This window comes from Halichoerus grypus, chromosome 5, assembly GCF_964656455.1.
Source record: "Halichoerus grypus chromosome 5, mHalGry1.hap1.1, whole genome shotgun sequence".
Classification (NCBI taxonomy): domain Eukaryota; kingdom Metazoa; phylum Chordata; class Mammalia; order Carnivora; family Phocidae; genus Halichoerus; species Halichoerus grypus.
This window is the reverse complement of record NC_135716.1, coordinates 192,055-214,752: the sequence shown is the minus strand read 5'-3', so window position 1 is coordinate 214,752 and position 22,698 is coordinate 192,055. Positions and strand designations below refer to the sequence as shown.

The 22,698-nt window shown below is 53.3% G+C and overlaps 1 protein-coding gene across 7 annotated transcripts; it reads right to left on the bottom strand.

Annotated features, from left to right (window-relative positions):
- Positions 1-5,685: 5,685 nt before the first annotated feature.
- On the bottom strand, positions 5,686-15,276 carry ZNF7 (zinc finger protein 7). 7 transcript variants are annotated; one of them, XM_036105795.2, is made up of 6 exons: positions 15,004-15,276; positions 14,655-14,807; positions 13,299-13,343; positions 12,808-12,967; positions 9,429-9,545; positions 5,686-7,540 (listed from the first exon to the last, which is right to left on the bottom strand). In XM_036105795.2, exons 3-6 carry the CDS (start codon positions 13,323-13,325, stop codon positions 5,742-5,744), a joined length of 2,103 nt encoding a protein of 700 aa, XP_035961688.1. In that variant the 5' UTR covers positions 13,326-13,343; positions 14,655-14,807; positions 15,004-15,276; the 3' UTR covers positions 5,686-5,741. The 7 variants fall into 7 exon arrangements, with proteins under 7 accessions (XP_035961688.1, XP_035961691.1, XP_035961689.1 ...); XM_036105798.2 differs by having other exon boundaries at positions 12,808-12,934; XM_036105796.2 differs by lacking the exon at positions 14,655-14,807.
- Between the last annotated feature and the right edge of the window lie 7,422 nt (positions 15,277-22,698).

The window sequence follows — 22,698 nt, the reverse complement described above, 5'->3', positions numbered from 1 at the left end:
TCAGTTAATCCTTCTCCCTCGGAGTCAGGGTCGTGGCAATGTGGGTGTGGGGCACTGAGGACAAGGTGGGGTGGGGCTGCGCACGCAGAGGTAGGGCTTCAGCGGCTGAGCTCCCAGGTGGAGCCCCCAGGTGGGGCCCAGGCCTGGCTCAACTGAGGGGCGCAGATTCTGTCTCCTGTGGCGTCCGCGGTCATCGGGGCCCTGCTGCTCCGAGGGTGGGAGCTGGACTGGGCCATCCAAGCTGCCGTTTGGCCCACGTACTTGCTGAGCACCATGTCCGCCCACCCAGTGATGGAGGCCTTCTGTGCCAGGTGTGTCTGTCGTGACCCTTGGACATGTTCAGGGAATACAGACTCAGGATACGTTTGGGGAAAAAAAAAAAGTAAAAACAAACTTAAGAAAAAAGAATTTCAAAGTCCTTTTGCCCACAGACAGCCACGGCAGCGGACTTACACTGTGCGTGGGTGTGGTGGCTCCGTTCTCCCGGGTGTGACCGCTGCTGCTAGTGGTGGCAGAACGAGCCCTTCCCCTTGGCGGGTGTGCCGTGTCCCTCTAGACACAACAAACAAAACACCACAGGCTGGGCAGCTTCAACATCGTTCATTTCTCACAGCTCTGGGGGCTGATGGTCCGGAACCAGGGTGCTGGCATGGCCGGGTTGCAGACTTCTCCGTGTCCTCACAAGGTTCCGGGGGTGAGGGAGCTCTCGGGGGGCTCTGAACCCATGGCCTAATCACATCCCCAAGGCTCCAGCTCCTCATACCATTACGCTGGGCGTTAGGGTTTCAACATACAGATTTTGGAGGGGAGGGGGGTGACACAGACCATAGTGGCTGTGTTTTTTTCCCCCCCGTTAAAAATCACAGTGCTGGTTAGTGATAAAACCATTTTATGTACTGAAACCGTTTAGAAACGGGAACAAAGGAGGCAGAATGTGAACATTTTAAAGCCCTTGACATCATCGACCAGCTGTGACCCAAAGTCCATTCTCAGTACAGGTTTCTCCATCACCCCTTACAGGCCGGCCCCCGGCAGCGCAGCCGCGAGCACAGGGTTCTTACCGGTGTAACGGCAGGCGCTGCGCACCGGTCCACGGACTGCACGTGTGTCCACCCCCTAACTCACAGGTTGAAGCTTCCCCACTTCACGGAGGTCAGAGGCTTGCCCAAAGTCAAACAGCTGACGGGGGAGCTGGTGTGGTCAGCCTTCCCTCCCGACCTGGACGGGGCTGCGCTGTTGGCAGTGTCCTCCGTCTATTGACCGCGAGAGTGACCGTGGAGGCTGGCTGGGGGGGCAGTGAGTATCACCTGGGGGGCTTCAAGAGGCTCTCCCTGCTGGCTCCTGTGGACACACCTTTAGGGTTGTGAGCCGTTGAGATTTAGGGGCTTCTGCTGTGCAAGATTACTGGAATTTGGCCGGTGCAACCAGGAATAGAGACCTAGGGTCTGAGCCAGGCTTACACGTCCCGGCGAGTGCTCCGAGCTCTGCTACCACCACAGGGCCACGTGGCTGGGCCTCCACGGTCCTAAGTTATATGCCAAGCAGAGAGGAGAGGCACTTCCCAGGCCACCCCGTTGCTGGCATCTGTGAGAACACGCACAGCTCCTTCCCGAGAGGCTCGGAGCACAGAGCGCTCCCTTGGAGCCCCTCAGCGCTTGCAGGGGGAAGGCACTCTTCCACTCCCAGGTGGGCCGATGGAGGCGCGGAGTTCCAGGAGTCGCCCAGTGGGCAAGCACCCGGATTAGCACTTCCTTTCTCTGCCCAGGGGGCACAGAGGCCTAATCCCCTTCGTCCTTGTGCCCCTGGCTGGCGTGGTCTGGCAGTTTGTCTCCACAGCTGTGCTGGTGCGTCCACTCTGCAGTCCCCTGGGATGGCCCTGGGCCCCTGGAAGGTACGGCATGTGGTCACACACACCCTCTGCTCCTGGCGGGTCCGGACACTGCCCACTCGCGAGCTGCCTCCCAGAAGGCGCGTCTGTGCTGCTGCTTCCAGTCAGCAATGGTGGGGGCGGAGCACCGTCCTCCATCCTTGGCAGAAGACACGGTGGCGCTGACCACGCTGCCCCTCCCTCCACTCCCCTGCTGCCCTGCAGAGCCGCCGTGGCAGGTGCCGGCCAGGACTGACCGTGCCAGCTTTGCAGGTCACAAGGGTGCTGTCGGCTCTGGCACTGTTGCTTGAGGGCAGCCGGGCGCTACGTGAATCAACGGGCACAGTCACGTTCCAGTAAAAATTTCTTACTGGTGTTGAAATTTTAATTTCATGTGTCACAAAATCACTTTCAGCCATTTAAAGACCATTGTTACCTCATACGAAACCAGGTGGCAGATGGATGGTGGCTCTGCTCTGCTTCCCTCAGCCCAGCTCTTGTGCGCCCAGAGCAGCTCTCCACCCTCACCTGTGGTCAGTCCCTACCACTGACCGGGCTCCAGGCCCACCTTTGTCCCCAGGCCCGCACAAGGCCTTGTACAGAGAATGGACATTCACACTTGCAAGATTACCCTTTTCCATTTTCTGGATCTTTTTCAGATCTCTATGGAAACTTTAAAAAAAAAAAAAATCCCCCCCAAAAAATAAAAATAAAAAAATAAAAAAAAATAATCCCCACTCAATGTGGGGCTCGAACTCACAACCCCGAGATCAAGTCTCACACTCCACCATCGGGAGCCCTCCAGACACTCCTCTGTGGAAACTCGATGCCAGTGGGTTTCCTCTCTTCCCTGAGTGTTGAGCAAGTGAATCCTGCACTGGGGGAGCATCCAGGCTTTGAGGTCGGGACGTTAGACAAACATTTCCTAGGCTCTGAGTGTAAGCCACACACACTGTGTGAACTCACCTGGGCTCTGCACCCCCCACCCCTTCGTGAAGCTTCCAGGAAGCTCCGTGGTCCCAATCCAATGTCATACAACAAAGCTTAATCTGGTAATTGAGTAAAAAGCAGTTTCGGGTCAAAATTATGGGTTTATTGCCTCCAACAGAGAAATCCAAGGTAATATCTACTCTGAAACAGAGTTCTGGATAGTCTTAAAAATGCTTGTTATATTCACTGAAGCCCAAATTGGGAGATACAGCTTGAAAGTAGAACGCAATATCCCAAAGCCTGCACTACCCTAACAGGTGGCCCTCCTCCACTGCCTCTCTGCAAAGAGCCACCAGAACACGTGACGCGTGCAGACACTCTTCCCGGGATCTCAAGCCCCCGCATCTCAAGTGCTGAGGCAGTTTGATTTCACAGAGTCTTGCCGAGCAGGCCAGTAGGACGCTCCTCTTCCACGTGGCTGCAGCTAAGAGAGGACCCCTCACCCTGTACTTCTGCAGTTGAGGCTCTGGACTGGAATGTAAGACTTTAGGTTTATCTCTATTGAATTTTTGGTTGTATTGGGACATTTAAGTGAACAAACCACACTAAGAATTGAGGGCATGGAGTTTCTACCCAGGTTAACAAGGCCAGCAAGTGTGAACTTGGCTCGCGTCGTACAAGTGGCCAGCTCTGTTCCAATAAACTTTATTCATTCACACTGAAATATGATTTCAATATAATTTTCAAATGTCACAAAATAGTCTTTTTTTCCCTTCTTAGCTTTTAAGCCTTTTAAGAGGTAAACTGAGGTACGTCAGTTTTAAAGAGTTTATTTGAGCAAACGTGGACTGGAACCAGGCAGTGCCCACCTGAAAAATCAGAGTTCTGTGCTGGGAAGAGACAGGGGAGAGGTTTTCACAGAGAAGACTGCTTATGGCTGTTTGTGATTGGTTGTTCTTAAATTTCATTTTCTCAGATGAGTGCACTTAAGAGGAATCGACTCCGGCCTAGATTTTGGTCAGCTTATGTAGCTACCAAGGCATGAGAGCCACCCCGTCTAATGGCCTCCGTGTTCCAGCCCCTGATCTAGGACCATGTCAATCCAAAGAGAGAATCCAGGGGCTGGAGATGATTTCGGTGGAATCCTCTGGCCCTTTCTGGCTGGCCTGGAGTTGCTGTTAGAGGACAGCAACATGCCCAGGTTGGAACCTGGAAGACTTCGTGTAACCTCCCAGCAAGTGGCCGAGAGAGGTTCCCTTCTGGGGATGGCAGTCAGTGACCAAACTGCAGTCCCTGGTCCTCTTGCACTGACCCTTTTGGACCTAAGTTCTGGGTGGAGTAGGGACAGCTGGAGGGGCGGTTACAACTACTGAAACGAGCACAGTGATTTCATAGTGTCCTGGCACCTGGAGAGGGGACACCTCCAAAGGGGCAGGTACAGGCCAGGGCACAATCTTCAACCCAAGAACTAGCACCGCAGCCTGAGAACACACGGAACTTTGTGCCTGGCTAAGCAGCAGTGGCTGGTGATCGGGCTGAGATCCCGGTCCATGTGCTAGAAACACAGAAACCCACACGGACCTGACCATCCCAAACTCTGCTGTTCCCAGTTCCAGAAAGTTCTGGAACCTCCCACTGCAAACACAGGGACCAGTCAGCCCTTTCTTCACCTGATACAAATCCATAACCTGCTACTGGTTATCGGCCATGAAGGCTGTGTCTCAGGGACCTACCCACAGGCTTAGCCAGACTGGTGTGGCAGTGACCCAAATCAAGTGGTGCCATAAATCCCGAAGTGACTGATCCGTGTCCCTCTGGGTTACCTTTCTGTATGTGGGATGGGGAGGAGGGTTCATTGGCCCCAATTCTGCTCATGGTAACTGGCAAGGACACCAAAGATCGACAGGTCTCGAGTGAGCGGTAGTGGGCAGCAGCCAGTCTGAATAAGACTTCTGGTCCCCTCCAACTTTTGGTGAGTCCAGGACCCTAGGGCAGGGCCACTATCCACACTGTGGTTAGCCTCACGCTGCTGGTGAGCGGTCTGTCTCCATCTCCACCAGCCTCTGGGAAAAGGCAACAGGCTCATCTGTCAGCTTCCAGACCCTCCCAGGTCTGGCAGTTTATGGCAGGACGAATTCAGAGAAGTCTGGTAAGCAGCAGGAACAGTACACACCCTGGCCTCTGGGTGGCATCTGCTGGGCTCCCGTGAGCTCTTCCTGCTGAGGCCAGGTCTGCACTGGGTTTGGCTGGAGATGCCAGCTTGGGGTCTCAGTGTGGGAGGGGGTAGGCTCTCTTACAGTTCAATTCTTATGATCACCCTGTAATAATGCTGATAAGGAGAGAGACTCTGGATTTCAAGGACAGTGACATCCCAGAGTCACAGAGCAGGTCCCTGGGCCCAGGTGCAATTCCTGGAGTCCTGCGCTGATCCGAGCTCCTCTCTGAACAGGCCGGCACTGGGCCCTCCGGCTGCAACCCCGGGTTGCTCTGGTGGGGCGGGAGAAAGGGGTTCTAGGAACCTTCCTCTGGGCTTCCACTAGCACGAGTTACCACATCCTGACTGCTGACGCCAACCTGAGGGACCAGTGCTCAGGGAAGACACTTTGGGTAACTTCTAAGCTACCTGTCTGGCAAAGCTCACAGGCCTTTTCCCATGATCTTCCTCATCCATAGGACCGAGGGTCTTCCCTCTGTGAGCTCGAAACTCTACACATGTGCACCCTGACTCGAGGGACACAGGCTTTGCTGAGTGGGCTAAGGTCACACGTTCCAGCAAAGGAACATCCACTTTATATGAATTTAGACATTTTCTTTCTTAAGAGAGTAATTTGGAATCTATCCCCACGTTCTAAATTCTTGTTAGTATAAATGATCCCATATAAAATACGTAAAGTTAAGGCTGTAGGTTTATTCACATTTATACACATTTATAAAGGTAAGTGGTCTATCCCATGTGAATTTTCTGATGCTGAGTAAGCCTTGAGCTCCGATTAAAAGCTTTGCCGCATTCATTACATTTGTAAGGTTTCTCTCCGGTGTGAATTCTCTGATGTATAATGAGATGTGAGCGCCACCTGAATATTTTCTCACATTCATTACATTTATGCAGTTTCTTTACAGTATTGACTTTTTTACGGCTCACGTGGGTAGAAGCTTCCAAGGTATTCCCGTACTCATGATACCACTGGGCCCGAGTGTGGATCCTCTGATGCTCGATAAGATAGGAGCTCCGACTGAAGGCTTTCCCACACTCGCTACATCCGTAGGGCTTCACTCCTGCATGGATTATCTGGTGCTGGAAAAGGGTTGAGTTTTGACTGAAGGCTTTCCCGCACTCAGTACACTTGTAGGGTCTCTCCCCAGTGTGGACCCTTTGATGTATCGTGAGCTGTGTGCTCATACTGAAAGCTTTTCCACATTCGAGGCACTCGTAGGGCTTCTCTCCCTTATGGATTCTCTGATGGTAAATGAGGCTTGAGCTCTGGCTGAAGGCTTTTCCACAGTCACTGCACTCGTAGGGCTTCTCTCCGGTGTGAATTCTCTGGTGCTGAATTAGGTGTGAGCCCTGGACAAAGCCTTTCCCACATTCCTCACACTTAAATGGTTTTTCTCCAGTGTGAGTTCTCTGGTGGCGAATAAGCCGTGAACTACAACCAAAGGCTTTTGCACACTTGTTGCATTTATAAGGTTTCTCTCCAGTGTGGGTCAGCTGGTGCTGACTAAGGCGAGACACCCACCTGAAGGCCTTTCCACACTCGTCACACTTAAATGGTTTCTCTGTAGGGTGGCTTCTCTGATGTGCAACAAGGCTGGGGCCATCTGGGTTCCTTGGAAGCTGAGGTTTGTCCCCAGCGTGCATGCGCTGGTGCTGAGCCAGGGTCGAGCTCTGGCTGAAGGCCTTCCCACACTCCTGGCATGGGTAGGGCCTCTCCCCGGTGTGGGTCCTCTGGTGTCTGACCAGCTGGGACTGCTGGCTGAAGGCCTTCCCACACTCCCGACAGCCATAGGGCCTCTCCCCCGTGTGGACCCTCTGGTGGTGGATGAGGCTGGAGCTCTGACCAAAGGCCTTTCCACACTCCTCACACCTGTAGGGCTTCTCTCCGGTATGAATTCTTTGATGCTGAATAAGTTTTGAGCTCAGACGAAAGGCTTTTCCACACTCGATGCATTTGAATGGCTTTTCTCCAGTGTGGATTCTCTGATGCTGATTAAGCTGTGAGCACAACCTGAAGACTTTCCCACACTCCTCACATTCATACGGCTTCTCTCCATGGCAGTTACTTCCATGTTTCCCCTGTAAACAATCAGGTAATTTTCTTTTGCACTCTGGACATCTGTTAGGTTTCTTCTGCGTATTAATGTCTGGACGCAGAGCAAGGTCTGAAGCAGATCTGAAACTTGTGCCACACATGTCACATCTTCGGGATGTCCCTTCGGCGGCACCCCCCTGACTTTTGCCAGGCTGACAACCCAGGCCACCACTGCTCTCCAGCTCGCCACATCCCTGGGCACCCTCCTTGGCGAAGGTCTTCCTGGGAGCCACAGTCCCTGTGTTCAAGCGGTTTTTCTGGAGGAGGGAGCTTGGCTTACTCTCTGACCAGACCTCAGACTCAGAGGTGTCTCTAAAGCTAGAACTCTGAGGAAAACCCTGTGGGGGGCTTCTGACCATCGCCACACAGGGTTCTGATTTTAGAACATCCATGTCCTCACAGGCCTGCTCACCTGCAATCCCAACTGCAGAATCTGAAAGAAACAGGAAATAAAATGCCCTTATCCCCTGTGCTTAGAGAAGGACAAAGACCAGGGGTGGGGATGGGGGCTGCACATCATCCCTGGGAACTGAGCTCCCTGCCAGGACGGGCTGCCTCAAGCAAGGATACACCCACACGGAAAAACACTACCAGGGGCGCCTGGGTGGCTCAGTCGTTAAGCGTCTGCCTTCAGCTCAGGTCATGATCCCGGGGTCCTGGGATCGAGCCCTACATCGGGCTCCCTGCTCCCTGGGAAGCCTGCTTTTCCCTCTGCCACTCTCCCTGCTTGTGTTCCCTCTCTTGCTGTCTCTCTCTGTCAAGTAAATAAAATCTTCAAAAAAAACAAAAGAGAGAAAAGAAAAAAGAAAACACTACCAGAAGTCATGCCTCTGACAGTTTTCAAAATTTGGTTTCATTAAGACTTTTTACTTTATGCATACATTCAACGACTGTGTCCTCCTGTGTGCAGGTATCTGAGGAGAGGTCCATCCTGTGGGGAACTGGGATGAGTGAAAATCCATAAAGAAGCAGTGAGCCTGGGACGCCTGGGTGGCTCAGTCGTTAAGCATCTGCCTCCGGCTCAGGTCATGATCCCAGGGTCCTGGGATTGAGCCCCGCATCGGGCTCCCTGCTCTGCGGGAAGCCTGCTTCTCCCTCTCCCACTCCCCCTGCTTGTGTTCCCTCTCTCGCTGTGTCTCTCTCTGTCAAATAAATAAATAAAATCTTAAAAACAAAAACAGTAACTGTCACAATCTGATTCTCCAACTTGCTTCCGGCCAGCCAGGGACCACAGCATGGGCGCCAGGCCCTGCTCTGCTGCGCAGTGACCGCGGGACGCGGCAGTTAGCAAGGAGGATTCCTTTCTGTGGTCGGGATGCAGGTGACCCCGCTTCCCTGACCAAACTGGGCAACGTGTCTGCCAGGGAGGCTCAGACAAGGCTGGGGGCAACGGCATCTCTCCAACAAAGCCCAGGGGGAGCCAACGCTGTGAGGTGGCAGGCACCCCTGTGGGCTGACTGTGCCCCCCAAAAAGATGTGCTCAAACTCCAACCCCAGGACCTCAGAATATGACCTTATTCTGTAAACAGGATTGTTGAGACCATGTTAAGATGAGGTTGCACTGAAGTAAGAAGAGGCCTTACTCTATAACCCTATACGACTGATACCCTTTCAAGAAGACATGGGGAAACCAGGTGACGATGGAGTCAGATACTGGAATGACACAGACACAAGCCAAAGAACACCTGGGGCCACCAGAAGCTGGAGGAGGTAGGAAGGGTCATCCCCTATAGGCTTCACAGAGGACAGGAACCTGCTGATGCCTTGATTTTGGACGTCTGGCTTCCAGAATTGTGAGACGATTAATCTCTGTGGTTTCAAGCCTCCAGTTTGTGGTGCTTTGTTACAGCAGCCCCAGGATACTAACACAGCCCTGCAGCCTGATCTGAGAGGGCCCCAAGAAGTTCTGGAGGGAGCTGTTGGTGGGAGGGAGGGAAGTGGTATTTGCCTGAGAAGCTGCTAAGAGCCAAACTTGGTGCTTCCCTTGGATCCATACCTTTGCACCTTTGCTTAATAAGAACATTAGTAAAATTAGAAATTGAACAACACGTGCCTTAAAAACAAACTGTTTTTGCTGTAACATGCAAAAACATCCCTGCCTTTCTGTACTCCAGTCTCTCCCAATGCAACCCCGTAACTGGGCTACGCTCTGTCAGCGGGCCCACTTGTGGCCCCATGGTGTTCACGGGCATCCCACCAAGCCTGCTTGGTCGGTCCCTGGGGTCCATCTCCAGCTTCCCACCCTCTCAGCCCTTGCTGGGCATGCGTTCTCTGAACACCTCCTCATCCGTCCCCAGAAGCTTCTCAGGCCTGAGCCTCACCTGTAAGGAAGGTTCTTGCCCCCTCTCTCCCCTCGACTCCCTTCAGGTCAATGACCCATGGCTCCTGCCCCTGCTCCAGCCGGGAGATCAGCTCAGGCTTGAAGACCAGGAACCCTGCTGTGGGGATGGCAGAGAAGGGGACTGTGTCAGTATGGCTGAGGGTACAGCACAGGGCCCAGCACCCTTGGTTTCCAAGAGGAAAGAGGCAGGGGGCTACTGCAGCACAGGCAGAGCCTCCAAAGGGAGCATCAGGGGGTGAGGGTGTAGACACAGTGGCCCTCTCGGACCAGATCGGTCCAGCTCCTGAGGTTGGACAGTGAGATGCCTGGACTCCCAGCCCATCCCCATCCACAGTAAGGCCAGAATCCTCATGGAACCTGACACCAAAGAGTTGGCAAAGAGCAGGCCAGCTCTAGCCCAAGGAGAAAGCAGCCAGCACTTCCCTCAGCAGAGATGGGCTGTCCCCCAGTTCAGAGGGTTGGAACGTTCCAGGAGGTAGAGTGGCCAAGAAGCAAGACAAAAACGACAAAAATAAACCAACAAATGAATAGATTTTAATTCAGAAGGTGCTAAGGTCCGACCCTCACCTGGCTTCCCCCATTTCATGTCCTTGTGCAAAGCCCTGGGGGCCTCAGCAGACTGCGGAGTGGCACCCACCTTCCAGGGCCACCAGCCCCCACACTGGGGGGCTATGCTGTGGCATGCTCCCAGCCCATCGAAGGGCTGGGCAAGCCCTCTGGTAAGGGCTTCCCTCAGGTTTCTGGCTGTGGGGACAGAGGAGGGCAGGCAGAGAGACCCTGGAGGATAAAGGCTTCACATGCATACAGGAGCCCACGCTCAGTGGGAAACACGTGTTCTCTCCAAGTACACACAGAACGTCCACAGAGAAACATCCTTGGGGAGCCAGGAAGGGAGTCATGGCACCATCCACACTGTGCCCCCAACCAAAATGCAACTGGATAGGAAGGTGATCACATGACCTCAAAACTATCAGCTACCTGAAAACTAAATAATTACTAAGTGGTAGCTATATTTACTATCAATCAAACTCGTGGTATGAGATTTTACATTTTTAAATACATTTACTAGAAATGAGAAAGGTAAAACACAAATGAGGTAAATATTAAATTCAAGAAGTTGGGAGCAAAACAACACAGCAAACCCAAATAAATAAAAAAGGAAGAAAATAATAAAGGTGGGTGGAATTCAATGAATAGAGAACAAAGGCAACAACACCCCCACTCCAAAAAAAGATCAGCAAAACCAAACACTGGTTCTTTGAAAAGTCGAATATGACAGTCTTGTGGCAAAATCAATCAAGGTCACCACAGTGAAAAAATAAACAAGGGAAACAACTACACACATGATACAGACTAAAAATAAAGAGTATTGTGAAGAAATAGACCATAAAGCACCTGAAAATCTAAACGAACACATCAACTTATAGGAACACTAAAAATGACAAAATTAGCACAAAAGGAAATTCACAAACTTGACAGACTATTATTCACTAAAAAAAACAAACCAAGGGCCCAAGGCCCAGATGGTTTTACAGGTGAGTTCTACCAAAAACTGTAATTCCACCTACCTAAATTCTTCCAGAAATTAAAAAGATAGCAAAAGCTGCCCAGTTCATCTTATGAAACTCATATGCCAAGTGCCATTTGCCAAAAATATATAAGAATGATTCACAAAAAGAAACAATAAAGTCCAATTCACTATGAACAGGGATGAAAAATCTGAAATACTGCCTGAGTCCAAAATGATATCAGAGTTTATATGTAAAATATAATCTAAGTAGGGCTTATTCCAAAAATACAACATCAATATAATTTACTAGACTAATGAACTTAAAAAGAATCATACAAATTCTCAATTGATGCAGAAAAAGAATTTGAAATTCAATGTACTTGTTTCGGTTTTTTTTTAAAGATTTTATTTTTTAAGTAATCTCTACACCCAACATGGGGCTTGAACTCACAACCCCAAGATCAAGAGTCGCACGCTCCACCGACTGACCCAGCCAGGCGCCAACCCCCCCCAATGTACTTATGATTAAAAACAAAACTCCTTAGCCACTTTCTTCTGATTTTAATTAGATGTATTCCCTTTTTTTTTTTTTTTTTAAGAAAAGGTTTTTATTTATTTATTTTTATTTCTTAAAAATTTTTAAAGTAATCTCCACACCCAATGTGGGGCTCAAACTCACAACCCTGAGATCAAGAGTTGCACACTCCACCGACTAAGCCAGCCAGGTGCCCCTAGAAATATTCCCTGTAAGATGAGGAACAAAACAGGCCTGCCCACATCAGTCTGTCTTAACACAGCACTGTGGCTCCGGCCATGGCTAAAGGCTGGGACCCTGGGGGACCAAGGAAATCACCCCAGGCTCAGCTGCAGGTGCCTCCTCCTAGAATACAGCACCAGACTAGCAGGAAGTTTAACAAAGTTGCCAAATACAAGATCAACCCCCCAAAACCAACAGCATTTCATACAGCAACAATAATCAGCTAAAAACATAGCAACATGAAAAAGATACATTCACAAAACAAGCAAAAACAAAGCATTTAGAAAAGGTACCAGACCACTCTGTGAAGAAAATCCCAGAACTCTAACAAAGTACACAGAAGGTAAACGGAATAAATGGAGACACATTCCACGGTCTTGGATGGGAACAGTTAATATGAGAAAGGGGTTAGCTCTTCTCTTGTGAGTTTTACAAATTCAAAGCACCCCCAACAAAAATTCCAGTTCCAAGAACTGAAAAACTCAAACTTACTCTATATTTACATGAAAGAATTACCCCATTATCCATGAGTAGGTAAGTGAAGTTTTAAAAAGAACAAAAAAGAACATTAAAAAAAAAAAAGTCTGGCCAAAAAAAAAAAAAAAAAAAGAACAAAAAGGGGAGGTTGTCCTACCAGGTATTAAGACACACTACAAGGCCAGCTCGGAAACACACCATCATACATATGAGACAAGAAAGGTAGCTCTAAGGATGGGCTCCTACTTAACTCCAGACACAAACGTGGAGCCCAGATCTAAACAAGAAAGATAAACTCTAAAGTCCACAGGAGAACATAGACTGTCTCTATGACCTTGGAGTAGGAAAGAACTTTTAAATAAAATTTCAAAAATACAACCCATAAGGCAAAAACTAATAGATTTAACTTCATTAAAATGTGACCCCACAAAGCTAACAAACATAAAAGCATGGAAAAAGGTATTTACAATGCACAGAACTCACCATAACACCTCCCAGGGTCAGCTCCTGATCTACAAAGACCCACGGCCCCATATCCCCAGCTTCTGACAAGGGCCTGGCTAAGTGGGTGCTAACCAATGATGCAGGGGGAGGGGTCCCAAGATGCAGCCTCACCTAGTCCAGCCACACTGCTGTGGTTCTCCAGCATTACCTCCTTGTAGAGGGCCCTCTGGCCAGGGTCCAGACACTGCCACTCCTCCCTCGAGAAGTGTACGGCCACATCACCAAACGTCACAGCCTCCTGAAAAGACATACACCAGCACCCCAGGGAACCCTGGGTGCCAGCCTCATTCTGGCTCCACCTCATGGTGTGTCTCAGGCACATGGTTGGGCGAGACAGTCACCAGGCCCCTTTGGCTCTAAAAATTGAGGGGAGGGGCGGTATGGAGGAGTAGGAGGGAGCCAGATCATGGTGATCTACAAACCTCCCCCCATGAGGGCCTCCGGCAGGCCCCAATCTGGGCAGGGTTTTGCTCATTCCCTTGAGGGTGGGCATGCCTGAGCCTGGCAAGGGCCACAAGGGGCCAGTGGAGGGTAGGTTCCCAGAGGAAAAGGTAGGGGCCCTCGCAGGACAAGTGAGGAAATGGAGGCAGTTAGACTCCTACCATGAGGCTCGGTGGGTGGGCATCCATGTGTCCTGGCCGAGGGACCTGTTGGCAGTTATGAAACGGTCAGAGGTCAGGGTGCTGGAGGACCCCTATCCTTGAATTCCAGGCTTACTGAGAGGGTACTGTGTTCTCCGATCCTTTACGTCTAACCCCAGATGTTCTTCGGCAGGGACATAAGGTGGAGCCAAAGTGGCCACAGCATTTGAGCATCTGCCCCCCTGAAGCTCTGTTCATCCTTCAGGGTGTGTGAGGTGTGTGAATCACTCCACAAACATAAGAGGGGGGGTGCCACCTCTGCCAGGTGCTAGACTAAGCAATGGGAACGCAGCCGTGCACAACGCACAAGAACTCTGCCTTCAGGAAGCAGTCTTTAGAGTTAAACGACCATGCAAACACAACATTCCAACCATGACCATGGCCCAGGGGAAGAAACTCTGAATGCATTTAAACTAGGAAACTCTGGTTTGGTTTGATGGGTCCCAGAGGAGCTAACTAGACCAAGGGGATGGAGGTGGGGAGGGCACTAAAGGCAGCAGGGAAAGGCATGGGCAGAGGGACTGAAGCAAGAAGGAACAGGGCGGAATGAGTCAGTGGAGCTGGTCACAGGCAGCAAGGGGAAGTGGTGGTGTGACTGGGGGATGGGACCAGAACAATGGATTACAGGAAGAAGCGCAGCGGATACAGGAACCCCCGAAGCCTATATAAACTTGGCCCCCTCCCCAGGGATTCCCCTAGGTCTGAACGAGACGTGGACTTCCTGGGGGAGCTTCTGGCTCAGAAAGTGGCTTGTGGGCGGAAGCCCCAGGCTCTGGGTATAGTGAAGCTGACCCGGGCAGCAGGGACGCTGGTCCCCAGTAGAGAAAGGCAGGCCCTGAGCAACAGCCAGAATTCAGAGAAGGCAGACAGCCCACCCTACCCAAGGCACAGCCCTTTTTGCCACTGTCTCTAAATTTAGGTCTTTCACCGGCAGTAAATGAGGGAAAAAGAGGACCCGAGAAGCTGTGGTTATGCAGAAAGGAGGATCCCGCCTGGGGCAGGCCTAGACCTGGTGGGAAGGCCTGGTGGAGCCCGCGGCCAGTACGGTGCCATGCAACCGGGCCTGCAGGGCTCGGCCAAATGCCTCCTGCCCCGCTGGCCGAGGCGGCCGCAGCTCGACCACCACCTACCCCAGGCGCGCACGGCCTCCCCAAGCCGCTCACGCTCCCCGCGCTCCCCCGCGGGAAGGCAGGGGAGCGCGGGGCCCGCAGTGCCGGAGGCGGGAGGACGCGGGGGTCGGCCAGCCGCCACTCCGCCCGAGGCCGAGGAGCACATAAGCCGCCCAGCCCCGAGTCCGCGCCCGACGCGCCCACTCACCCTCCCCGCCGACCGCCCGAGGCTCGAAACGCGCGACAAAACCGGAAACGGGCCTTCGACGCACGCTCCCGCTCCGTCTCACAGACTTCCGGCTGTTCTGGGCGGCTCGGAGGCTCGGCCGTCTCGGTGGTTCCCAGCCTAGCGGCCAGGGCACTGGAGAACGGGCGGGGCCGGAGCGCAGGCGAAAGTGGTCGTGGGCGGGGCCCGGGGGGAGGGGCCAGAGTGGAGGGAGGGGCGGGTCCGGGGTGTCACAGCCCCGGGAGGTGAAGGACACGCGGGCCAAAGGGCGGAGTGGATCCCGGCGAAGCAGGTGGAAAGCCTGGGGTCGCCCCGGCCGGGCCCCGCCTACCTCGGATCACCTCGGGGGCGCTGGTCCCTGCACCGCATCTGTCTGTGCCCGGGCTTTTCTATAGAAGGCTCCCGCTGAGCACGTTCCAGGCACGGGACAGCGGAGAATCCCCGACCCGGGGCAGAGAGGGCACGGGAGAGCGGCCAGCTGGGGAGGAGGGTAGAGAAGCCGAATGGAGACGGCCGGTGTTCTCTGGGTGGATAGGGGCACTTGGTCCAGGCCTAGGGCACCGTTAGGGCACGGCGGGCGGCTCAGGGAACCTACAGCGGAGGTGATGCGCCCCCGGGAGGCGGGAAGGGCGGGGCAGAGAATGCGCAGAACTTTTCCGGGGGGAGGGACCTAACACCCGACTCGTCGATGACCCAAATCCTGGGGTCCCTGACAGCCGCAGTGAGATCTGGTGCCAAGCCGGGGAAGAAAACGGGCGGAGTCAGCTCCCCGCCCCCACTCCGAGGGGTGGTCCTAGGGAAAAACGGGCCTTGCCGGGCCCTCCTGAGACACCATCTCCTCTCCCGTGCCTCGCGGTCTTAGCGCTCCCACCCTGCGCCCCAGCAGCTCCGAACTCAGCTCTACCAGCCCCACACCCTCTGGTTACGCTCAGGGAGCATCTGTGCAAAGGATGCATAACCCAGTGAATGGAGAATCGGGAAGGACTGGGAACAATGCCAACTTCCCAGTCGCCCTCCAGGTCCTAATCCCCAACCAAGCGCTTCCAGGAAGAAGCCCGGGTGCGCTGAGCACACTGGTGGTCCCGACCTACTGGGAGCGAGTCTTCACACCGCAGGATCCCAAGCTGGGAGGGTCCCGGCCCCGGGCTGGCCTGCTCAAATTGGGTGGGCGGGGTCATGCCCCGGATGATACAAGGGGCAAGACGAGGAGCCAAAGCTGACACTCGGGTCTGCAGACCCTTAGGACAGAGCTATTTCAGCCACCATGAGAGCCTGGCCCAGAGTGTCCACCAAGCCCACACCTGGGCAGTGCTGGGGTGGAGATACCAGGGTGCTGAGGCCCTGAGGGTCTGCCTGGAGGCAGGAGTGACTGGGATTGCTTCTGTGTACGCCACAATCTTCACCGAATCTTGGGCCCACGGAGCAAACAAACCAACTGTTCACAGCCAGAGGCCTGAACACTGTGAATGGTCAGTGTCCCTTCTCTGAGCCAGCTATTTCCAGCCTGGGAGTGGGATTCCACACCATAAACGTTCCTAGGGAGAAAACCTACCTTAATTACTTACAAGAAACACTTTCTGTATCCTAGTAGGTGGCCCAGAGCGATAATGCTTTCAACAAACTGGAACAGAGACTCTCCACAGGCCAGCACCATCCTTAGGCACTCAGGAGTCTCATGATGTGCTAAAATGTACCCAGGGTCTGTTTTAATCAGGTATGGTAAGACATGCAGACTTGGAAATGATTGTCATGAAGGAAGACATTTGTACTCAGGTCCCTAGAAGGCAGGCTACACAGGGAAGCACCAGGGTCAGTCAGAAGGCAGAAGGGGGGAAGGGACAGTGTGGCCCAAACCCTTTATTGGGGTTTCTGCAGGAAGGAATGGGTGACGCAGGGCAGGTATGCTGCGTGAGCTTAGGATCAGATATTTTGAATAACTTCAGCAAGCTCCAGCCTATAAGGGTGGTCTCTACTTGTCTGACACATGGATCGGCTGAATTAGGGCAGGGAGAACTTTGGCTTGGTGTGTGAGTTTGATAAAGGAGATATTTGGGAGTGTGGGCTCTAGGTTGGTTGGTTTGTATCAAAGCCTTGCTCTGAAGGGTTGTTTGCTATCTCTAGGAATGACTTTTTTGGATCTAGGCCTGCTTGGCTCAAAAGCTGGTGGGAAGAACCAATAGGCCATGCACTAAACAGAATTTACCTGATCCCCTTACCATGGAAATGCTACCTGAGGAGGTCGGGAGCTGGAAATACTGGGAGCAAAATGAGGAGCTGAAAGTAAGTGCCAAGAGGGCCTGAGGAAGTGGGTGGCAGGGCCTTGGGGTGACAGGGTTCATGCTCAGCACAGAGAAGCCTTGTCACCACCCCTCCTGGGCTCTCCATCTGCACCGGGCTCTGCCTGAGGCCTCATCTCCTCCCTCTTCTGTCTGACCCTTTTCTCCTACTCAGACCCAAGTCCCTCAAAGGCACAGCCTGTGAGGTTTCCATCCGGCATCTCTCTCCTGTGCTCAACGAGGACCCCATGCTCAATTGAAACTTGTTTGAAAGACTGACCTAACCTCTGAGTCAGCAAACTTATTTTTCTTTAAAGGAACATAAAAGTTGAAAAACAGGATTTCCAGAAATGAAATGGATTTCACTCAGAATGGGAGTTCAAGCTTAATTAGAATGGAATCCAAATATGGAAAAATATGGCTGAAGTGGGACTCAGAGATATGCCTTTTACAAAATTCACTTTACCAGATGTCACTGATAGTCTCTGATTCTTTTCCAAGAGGAAAGCAGAGCTCCACACCCAGGAGCCAGCTGCCAGGTGGATGCCCCCACTGACACTCACACCAACCCCACCTCTCCACACCCTCCGGGCCTCCAGATGGCCTGGCCTTTGTTGCCTGGTTTCCTGAGCAAGAGCCCTAGGGGTGAGCACTGAATCCTAGCCTTGGCCCATCACCAACACTCCTCATTCCTCCCGGTGCCTCTGCCCTGCCCCTCCCTGAAGGCTGGCCTCCAGGCTATCGGCAGCATCCACTGGGCACCTTTGCAAACATGGCCACCCTCCCAGCACCGCTTCTGCCTGGCCTGGCCACTCCTGGGATCAAGGTCTCTCTGTGTCCATTCTGCTCTCCTCACTGTCACTCGCCTGATTCACACCATCTGGAGCCAAAGTCCTTAGCGACGCTCTTGGCTTCACGCCTTTTCCCATACTCCTCACTCAGTCGGGCCTTTCTGGCCGTGTGCTGCCCACTTTCTCTGGCTGAGGGGACTCCTGCCCTGTAGCTGTCCTTCATTCTCCCTAAGTCTTACCTGGGCATACAACCGACACAGAGATATGAGCCAGCCTCCTCTGTAGCCAGAAGTGACCCATGCACTTACCAGTGTCCCCTTCCCCTACTTCCGGGATGTCCTGGTGGTGAGCCAGGCTCAGCCAGGAGAATGCATCGCCTAGGTGTGGCTCTGGATGGCATAGGCGTACACTGAGCAGGTGTGGTGGCTTGTGAATGGCGGGCTGACAGGCAGATGTTTTCAGTGTAACCACGGAGTGGGAAGTGCCGCAGAAGATGTGGCTGAGAAGGAAGCAGTGGGGCTGATCCTGGAGAGGCTTCTGTGCCTGTGAGCTGGGCTGCATGCAGATGCTAACGAGCTCCATGAGTTGAGTTTGCTCTGTCCTGTGAAAACAGGATGGCACTGGATGTCGACTTCATCAAGGCAGGTCAGGATGAGGTCTGTAAAATTCCAGCCAGCATCTCTGCCCAGGAGTTGACAGGGGAGCTGAGCTCGGCAATGGATCAGAGACGTTGGCACCGCAAGAGCAGGACAATAGGGGCCGAGTCTGAGAGATAAGTGGAAATGGGCAGGACCTGGCGACCTTGTCCAGAGACCCTGGCACTGGGCTAGTGTGTCACAGGCTGTCATTTAATCCTCTCCACTCCTTGTGAGGCATGTACTACTATCCCCATTTTATAGGTTAGGAAACTGTGGCAGCTAAGTAACTTGCTCAAGGTCAAATGCCTAGGAAGTGATGAAGCAGGGATTTGGTCCCAAATATTTCGTTTTTACAAACAAGTGACTAACAGTTGTGCTCCCACTGAAGTTTATAAAGTGCAACAGGGACACAGAGGTGGCATGTTTCTGTCAATCAAATCTACCTCTGGAAAGCTACAGGGAAGATGTGATGCCTAATCTGGGCCTTGAGGGCTGAACAGGGCCTGCCAGTGAGAAAGGACACAGGCAAGCAAGTAACCCAGGGCCTTGGCCAGGAAGCCCCTGCAGGGACTAACACCTAGTCCAGGGCAGGCTAGAAAGACCTAGGGACACATGGCAATTGTCAGGACCAAATCCTGAACAGCGAGCCACCAGGAGGAGGCACTGTGGGAAGTTCCTCATGTCCATTCAAGGGGTCTGTGAGTCTGCCATGCTCCCTTAGACCCATGGGAGCAGGTGATGGCACAAGGGAGGGGTGCAGCCTCAGTGGGGTGAGCGGGGGGAGTGTGTCTTGTACCTAAGGCAGCTCATTCATGCTGCTTTGCCTACCCCCAGCTTGGGCTGCTCCCCCAGTGCCCCCCATCCCAGATTCCTACATAGGCTTTGGGGTCTCCCTGTGCACATCCTGTGGATGCCTCCCTCCCAGCACACACAGAGCTGGGAGCACCACCAGTGCGAGCTCTGTGTCACTGATCAGTACCTATCTCCAGGCCTCAGGACAGAGAGGGTAGTTCCTGTCCCGAGTCAATCCATGAGATGAGTGTGGGAGGGCTCAGTGAGACTGTGGTGTATCATCAGTGGGCAGTGAGTGCATGCTCTCCAAACTGGCTGCACATTGAATCACTTCGGGGTTGCCTGGGCACCACCCACAGGGGCTCTGTATTAGCGTATGGGGTGCAGCCTGGACATTGAGACTTTTAAAGGCTTCCTGGGTGATCCTAATATGCAGTGAAGTTTGAGAAGCACTGGTATAATGGAAACAAAATCACCTGGTCACTTCTTTTTTTTTTTTTTTTAAAGATTTTATTTATTTATTTGACAGAGAGAGACACAGCGAGCGAGGGAACACAAGCAGGTGGAGTGGGAGAGGGAGGAGCAGGCTTCCCGCTGAGCAGGGAGCCTGATGCGGGGCTCAATCCCAGGACCCTGGGATCATGACCTGAGCCAAAGGCAGACGCTTAACGACTGAGCCACCCAGGCGCCCCTCACCTGGTCACTTCTGATGCTTCCGCACCTGCAAAGTGAGACTCCCCACATCCTGGCTGAGGGTGATGGGGTCAAAAAGTGTCGCCAGCCTTGTCTCCTCCCTCCTAGCACTCTGTCCTTGTGGTCTATGGCTCGCGGTCTCTCTGGCTGTAGGACAGGAGTCATGGGAGAGATTCCTCCCCAGCGTGATGGGAAGTTCTCCAGGGCAGGAGCCTGGCACACACAGCGGCTTGCAAACTTCTTATTTGGGCTGAGTCTCCATGGGTGGAGTGGATCCTATGGGAACCAGAGGATTTGGAGACCCAGTGTGGAGTGTTTTATACAGAAATGAAGACCTTGAAGACCCTTCCAGGGGCCAGGCCGACCCTGGCTGTGTTTTAGGATGCTCTCCTTGGCATCCAGTGGGCTCAGGGCACTCTGGAGGATGGGCTGTACTAAGGTCGAGGTTGGGATATCGCATGGGGAAGAAGGGCCGCCGTGGCAGCAGCCCTCACCCTGTGGCACAATGTAAAGGGGTGGGGGACTGCTTTGGACATTGGGGGGCAGTGCTCTCCTGTTGCCAGAGATTTAGATTCCCCCAAACCTTTGTGAAGTCCCTGTAGGACAGTGCTGTCTGCAGGGGCAGGAATCCCATTCAGATACAACTCCTGAGACCCACGGCCACCTGGGGCCTGGACGGATTCTGACACTAGGGCCTGAAAGGGGCCATACTGGGAAGGGGTCTTTGCCTACTAAAGCAGCTCCCCACATCCCAGAGGGAGCTGGTCACTCTCACCTGCCAAGCTGGGGGGGGCGGAGGGGCGGGCGCAGACGAAGGTGCAGGTGCGAGGGGCTGGGCTGGTAGCTTGACTTTGATTACAGACATGGAAACAGTTCAAGGGGCACCTTGGTGACTCAGCTGGTTGAGCGTCTGACTCCTAATTTCAGCTCAGGTCTTGATCTCAGGGTCATCAGATCGAGCTCCAGGTTGGGCTCCGCGCTGGGCGTGGAGCCTACTTAAAAAAAAAAATTCAAGAAGAAACAAATGATATGTAGAACTATCACCTGCATACTTCATGCCTGATTCCAGACAGCTCATCAGTTTTGGTCGGTGTGTTATTAAATGTGCCCATGTAATTTGTGGTTTGCTACCTGGGAGGGCTGCCTGGAAACTCACATGTCATACCATCGTAAGGGGATGTGTTCTCTGGTTTTATAAGAGGAAGGAGAAAAGAAACTACCTCCAAAGTTTTGCACCCGAAATCGGCAAAAGTGACAGACATACTATGTGAGCCTAGGTCACGTCTGTGAGCACCTGTACTTAGAAAGTATCTTTCTGGCGACAAGGAACCTGGGTTCTGGGTAGAAAGAGTGAGTGTTCTGAGAAGTTCCGTGTGTAAAACCTCAAATTAGAGCCTCTTAGAAATTCTTCTCCCGCCAGTTCTTTTGCTGAAATAAGAGTGTTTGTTTCTGCTGTTGCTGAGCCTGCCCTAACACTGAGCCAGTCCCACCACAGCACGGTGCCCGTGTCCTTGTACATATCTGCACAGCCTCACTTTGACGGTGAAAGCTTCCACTCTTTTGGTTTCTCCCAGTTCAGTGCTTTGGAAGCAGAAGCTACAAACATTTAGAAAAAGTGCGTTGACTGTGGAGAGGAGGCTTGAGGCTCACCAGCACCTGCCTGAGACAGGAAAACAAAACAGAAAAAACACCCCCCACCCCCGGACACAGAGTTGGCGCCACCGGAACGTTACAGAGCAGAAGGTGGGACATTGTATGCAAAGTCCATCTCAGCCTTTAGAGCTGTCCAGCAAGGGCTTAGGTGGCCTTGCCGAGGGGACTTCTGACCCTTCCATTCAATACAGGTTCCTACAATGGCAGGTGCTAGATACTCAAGAGACAACCTAGGCCAGCATCTGAAGGGAGAGTGCTCCCCCCCCCCCCCCCGCACATGGCTCCTCGGTAGCGTCTGACACTCAGACTCTGGTCCTGTGATTACAGGTTGACCTAGAGCTGTGGGGGGTTCTGGAGCTGCTGGAAGGTGACCCGCACACACAGGGCTGACGGGAAGGGCAAGATGTCACCCAGGAAGGCGGCTTTGGGTTCTAGATGTGACAGAGCTCCAGAGGCTTCAGCAGTTGAAATGACTGAGCTGGGGTTAGTTGTGTCCTGGAAGCATGGGTTGCTTCCCAGCAGGGCCAGTACACAGAGTTTCCAGGGCAGAGAGGCAGAGCAGCTACCGCCAAAGGAGGCCCCTGCAGGCGACACAGGGTCCTAGTCCCTCACTGTCTTTTGCAGGGGGTTGGACACTCATACTGTGAAAATGGAGTGAGATGCCCATGCAGATGCAGATGCCCCTAGAGGTAGGCACCTAGCCCCTGACGTGCCAGCCCCAGTTGTGTTGGGCCAGAGGTGGGTGTGGGATGAGGGGTCAGCACCTCCTGGGCCAGAGATGGGTGTGGGATGAGGGGTCAGCACCTCCTGGGCCAGAGGTGGGTGTGGGATGAGGGGTCAGCACCTCCTGGGCCAGAGGTGGGTGTGGGATGAGGGGTCAGCACCTCCTGGGCCAGAGGTGGGTGTGGGATGAGGGGTCAGCACCTCCTGGGCCAGAGGTGGGTGTGGGATGAGGGGTCAGCACCTCCTGGGCCAGAGGTGGGTGTGGGATGAGGGGTCAGCACCTCCTGGGCCAGAGGTGGGTGTGGGATGAGGGGTCAGCACCTCCTGGGCCAGAGGTGGGTGTGGGATGAGGGGTCAGCACCTCCTGGGCCAGAGGTGGGTGTGGGATGAGGGGTCAGCACCTCCTGGGCTGTAGTTGTTTCCTCAACAGCCAGGAGTCAGGGCTGCAGGGCACCCGATG

Coding starts and splice junctions, on each gene's coding strand:
- ZNF7 (XM_036105793.2), bottom strand. CDS start 13,018: ATGTGCCTGAGACACACCATGAGGTGGAGCCAGAATGAGGCTGGCACC. Junction 9,546..12,807: donor CAGCAGTGTGGCTGGACTAG/GTGAGGCTGCAT, acceptor CCATCCCCACAG/CAGGGTTCCTGGTCTTCAAG. Junction 7,541..9,428: donor GGCAAGAACCTTCCTTACAG/GTGAGGCTCAGG, acceptor TGTTTCTTTCAG/ATTCTGCAGTTGGGATTGCA.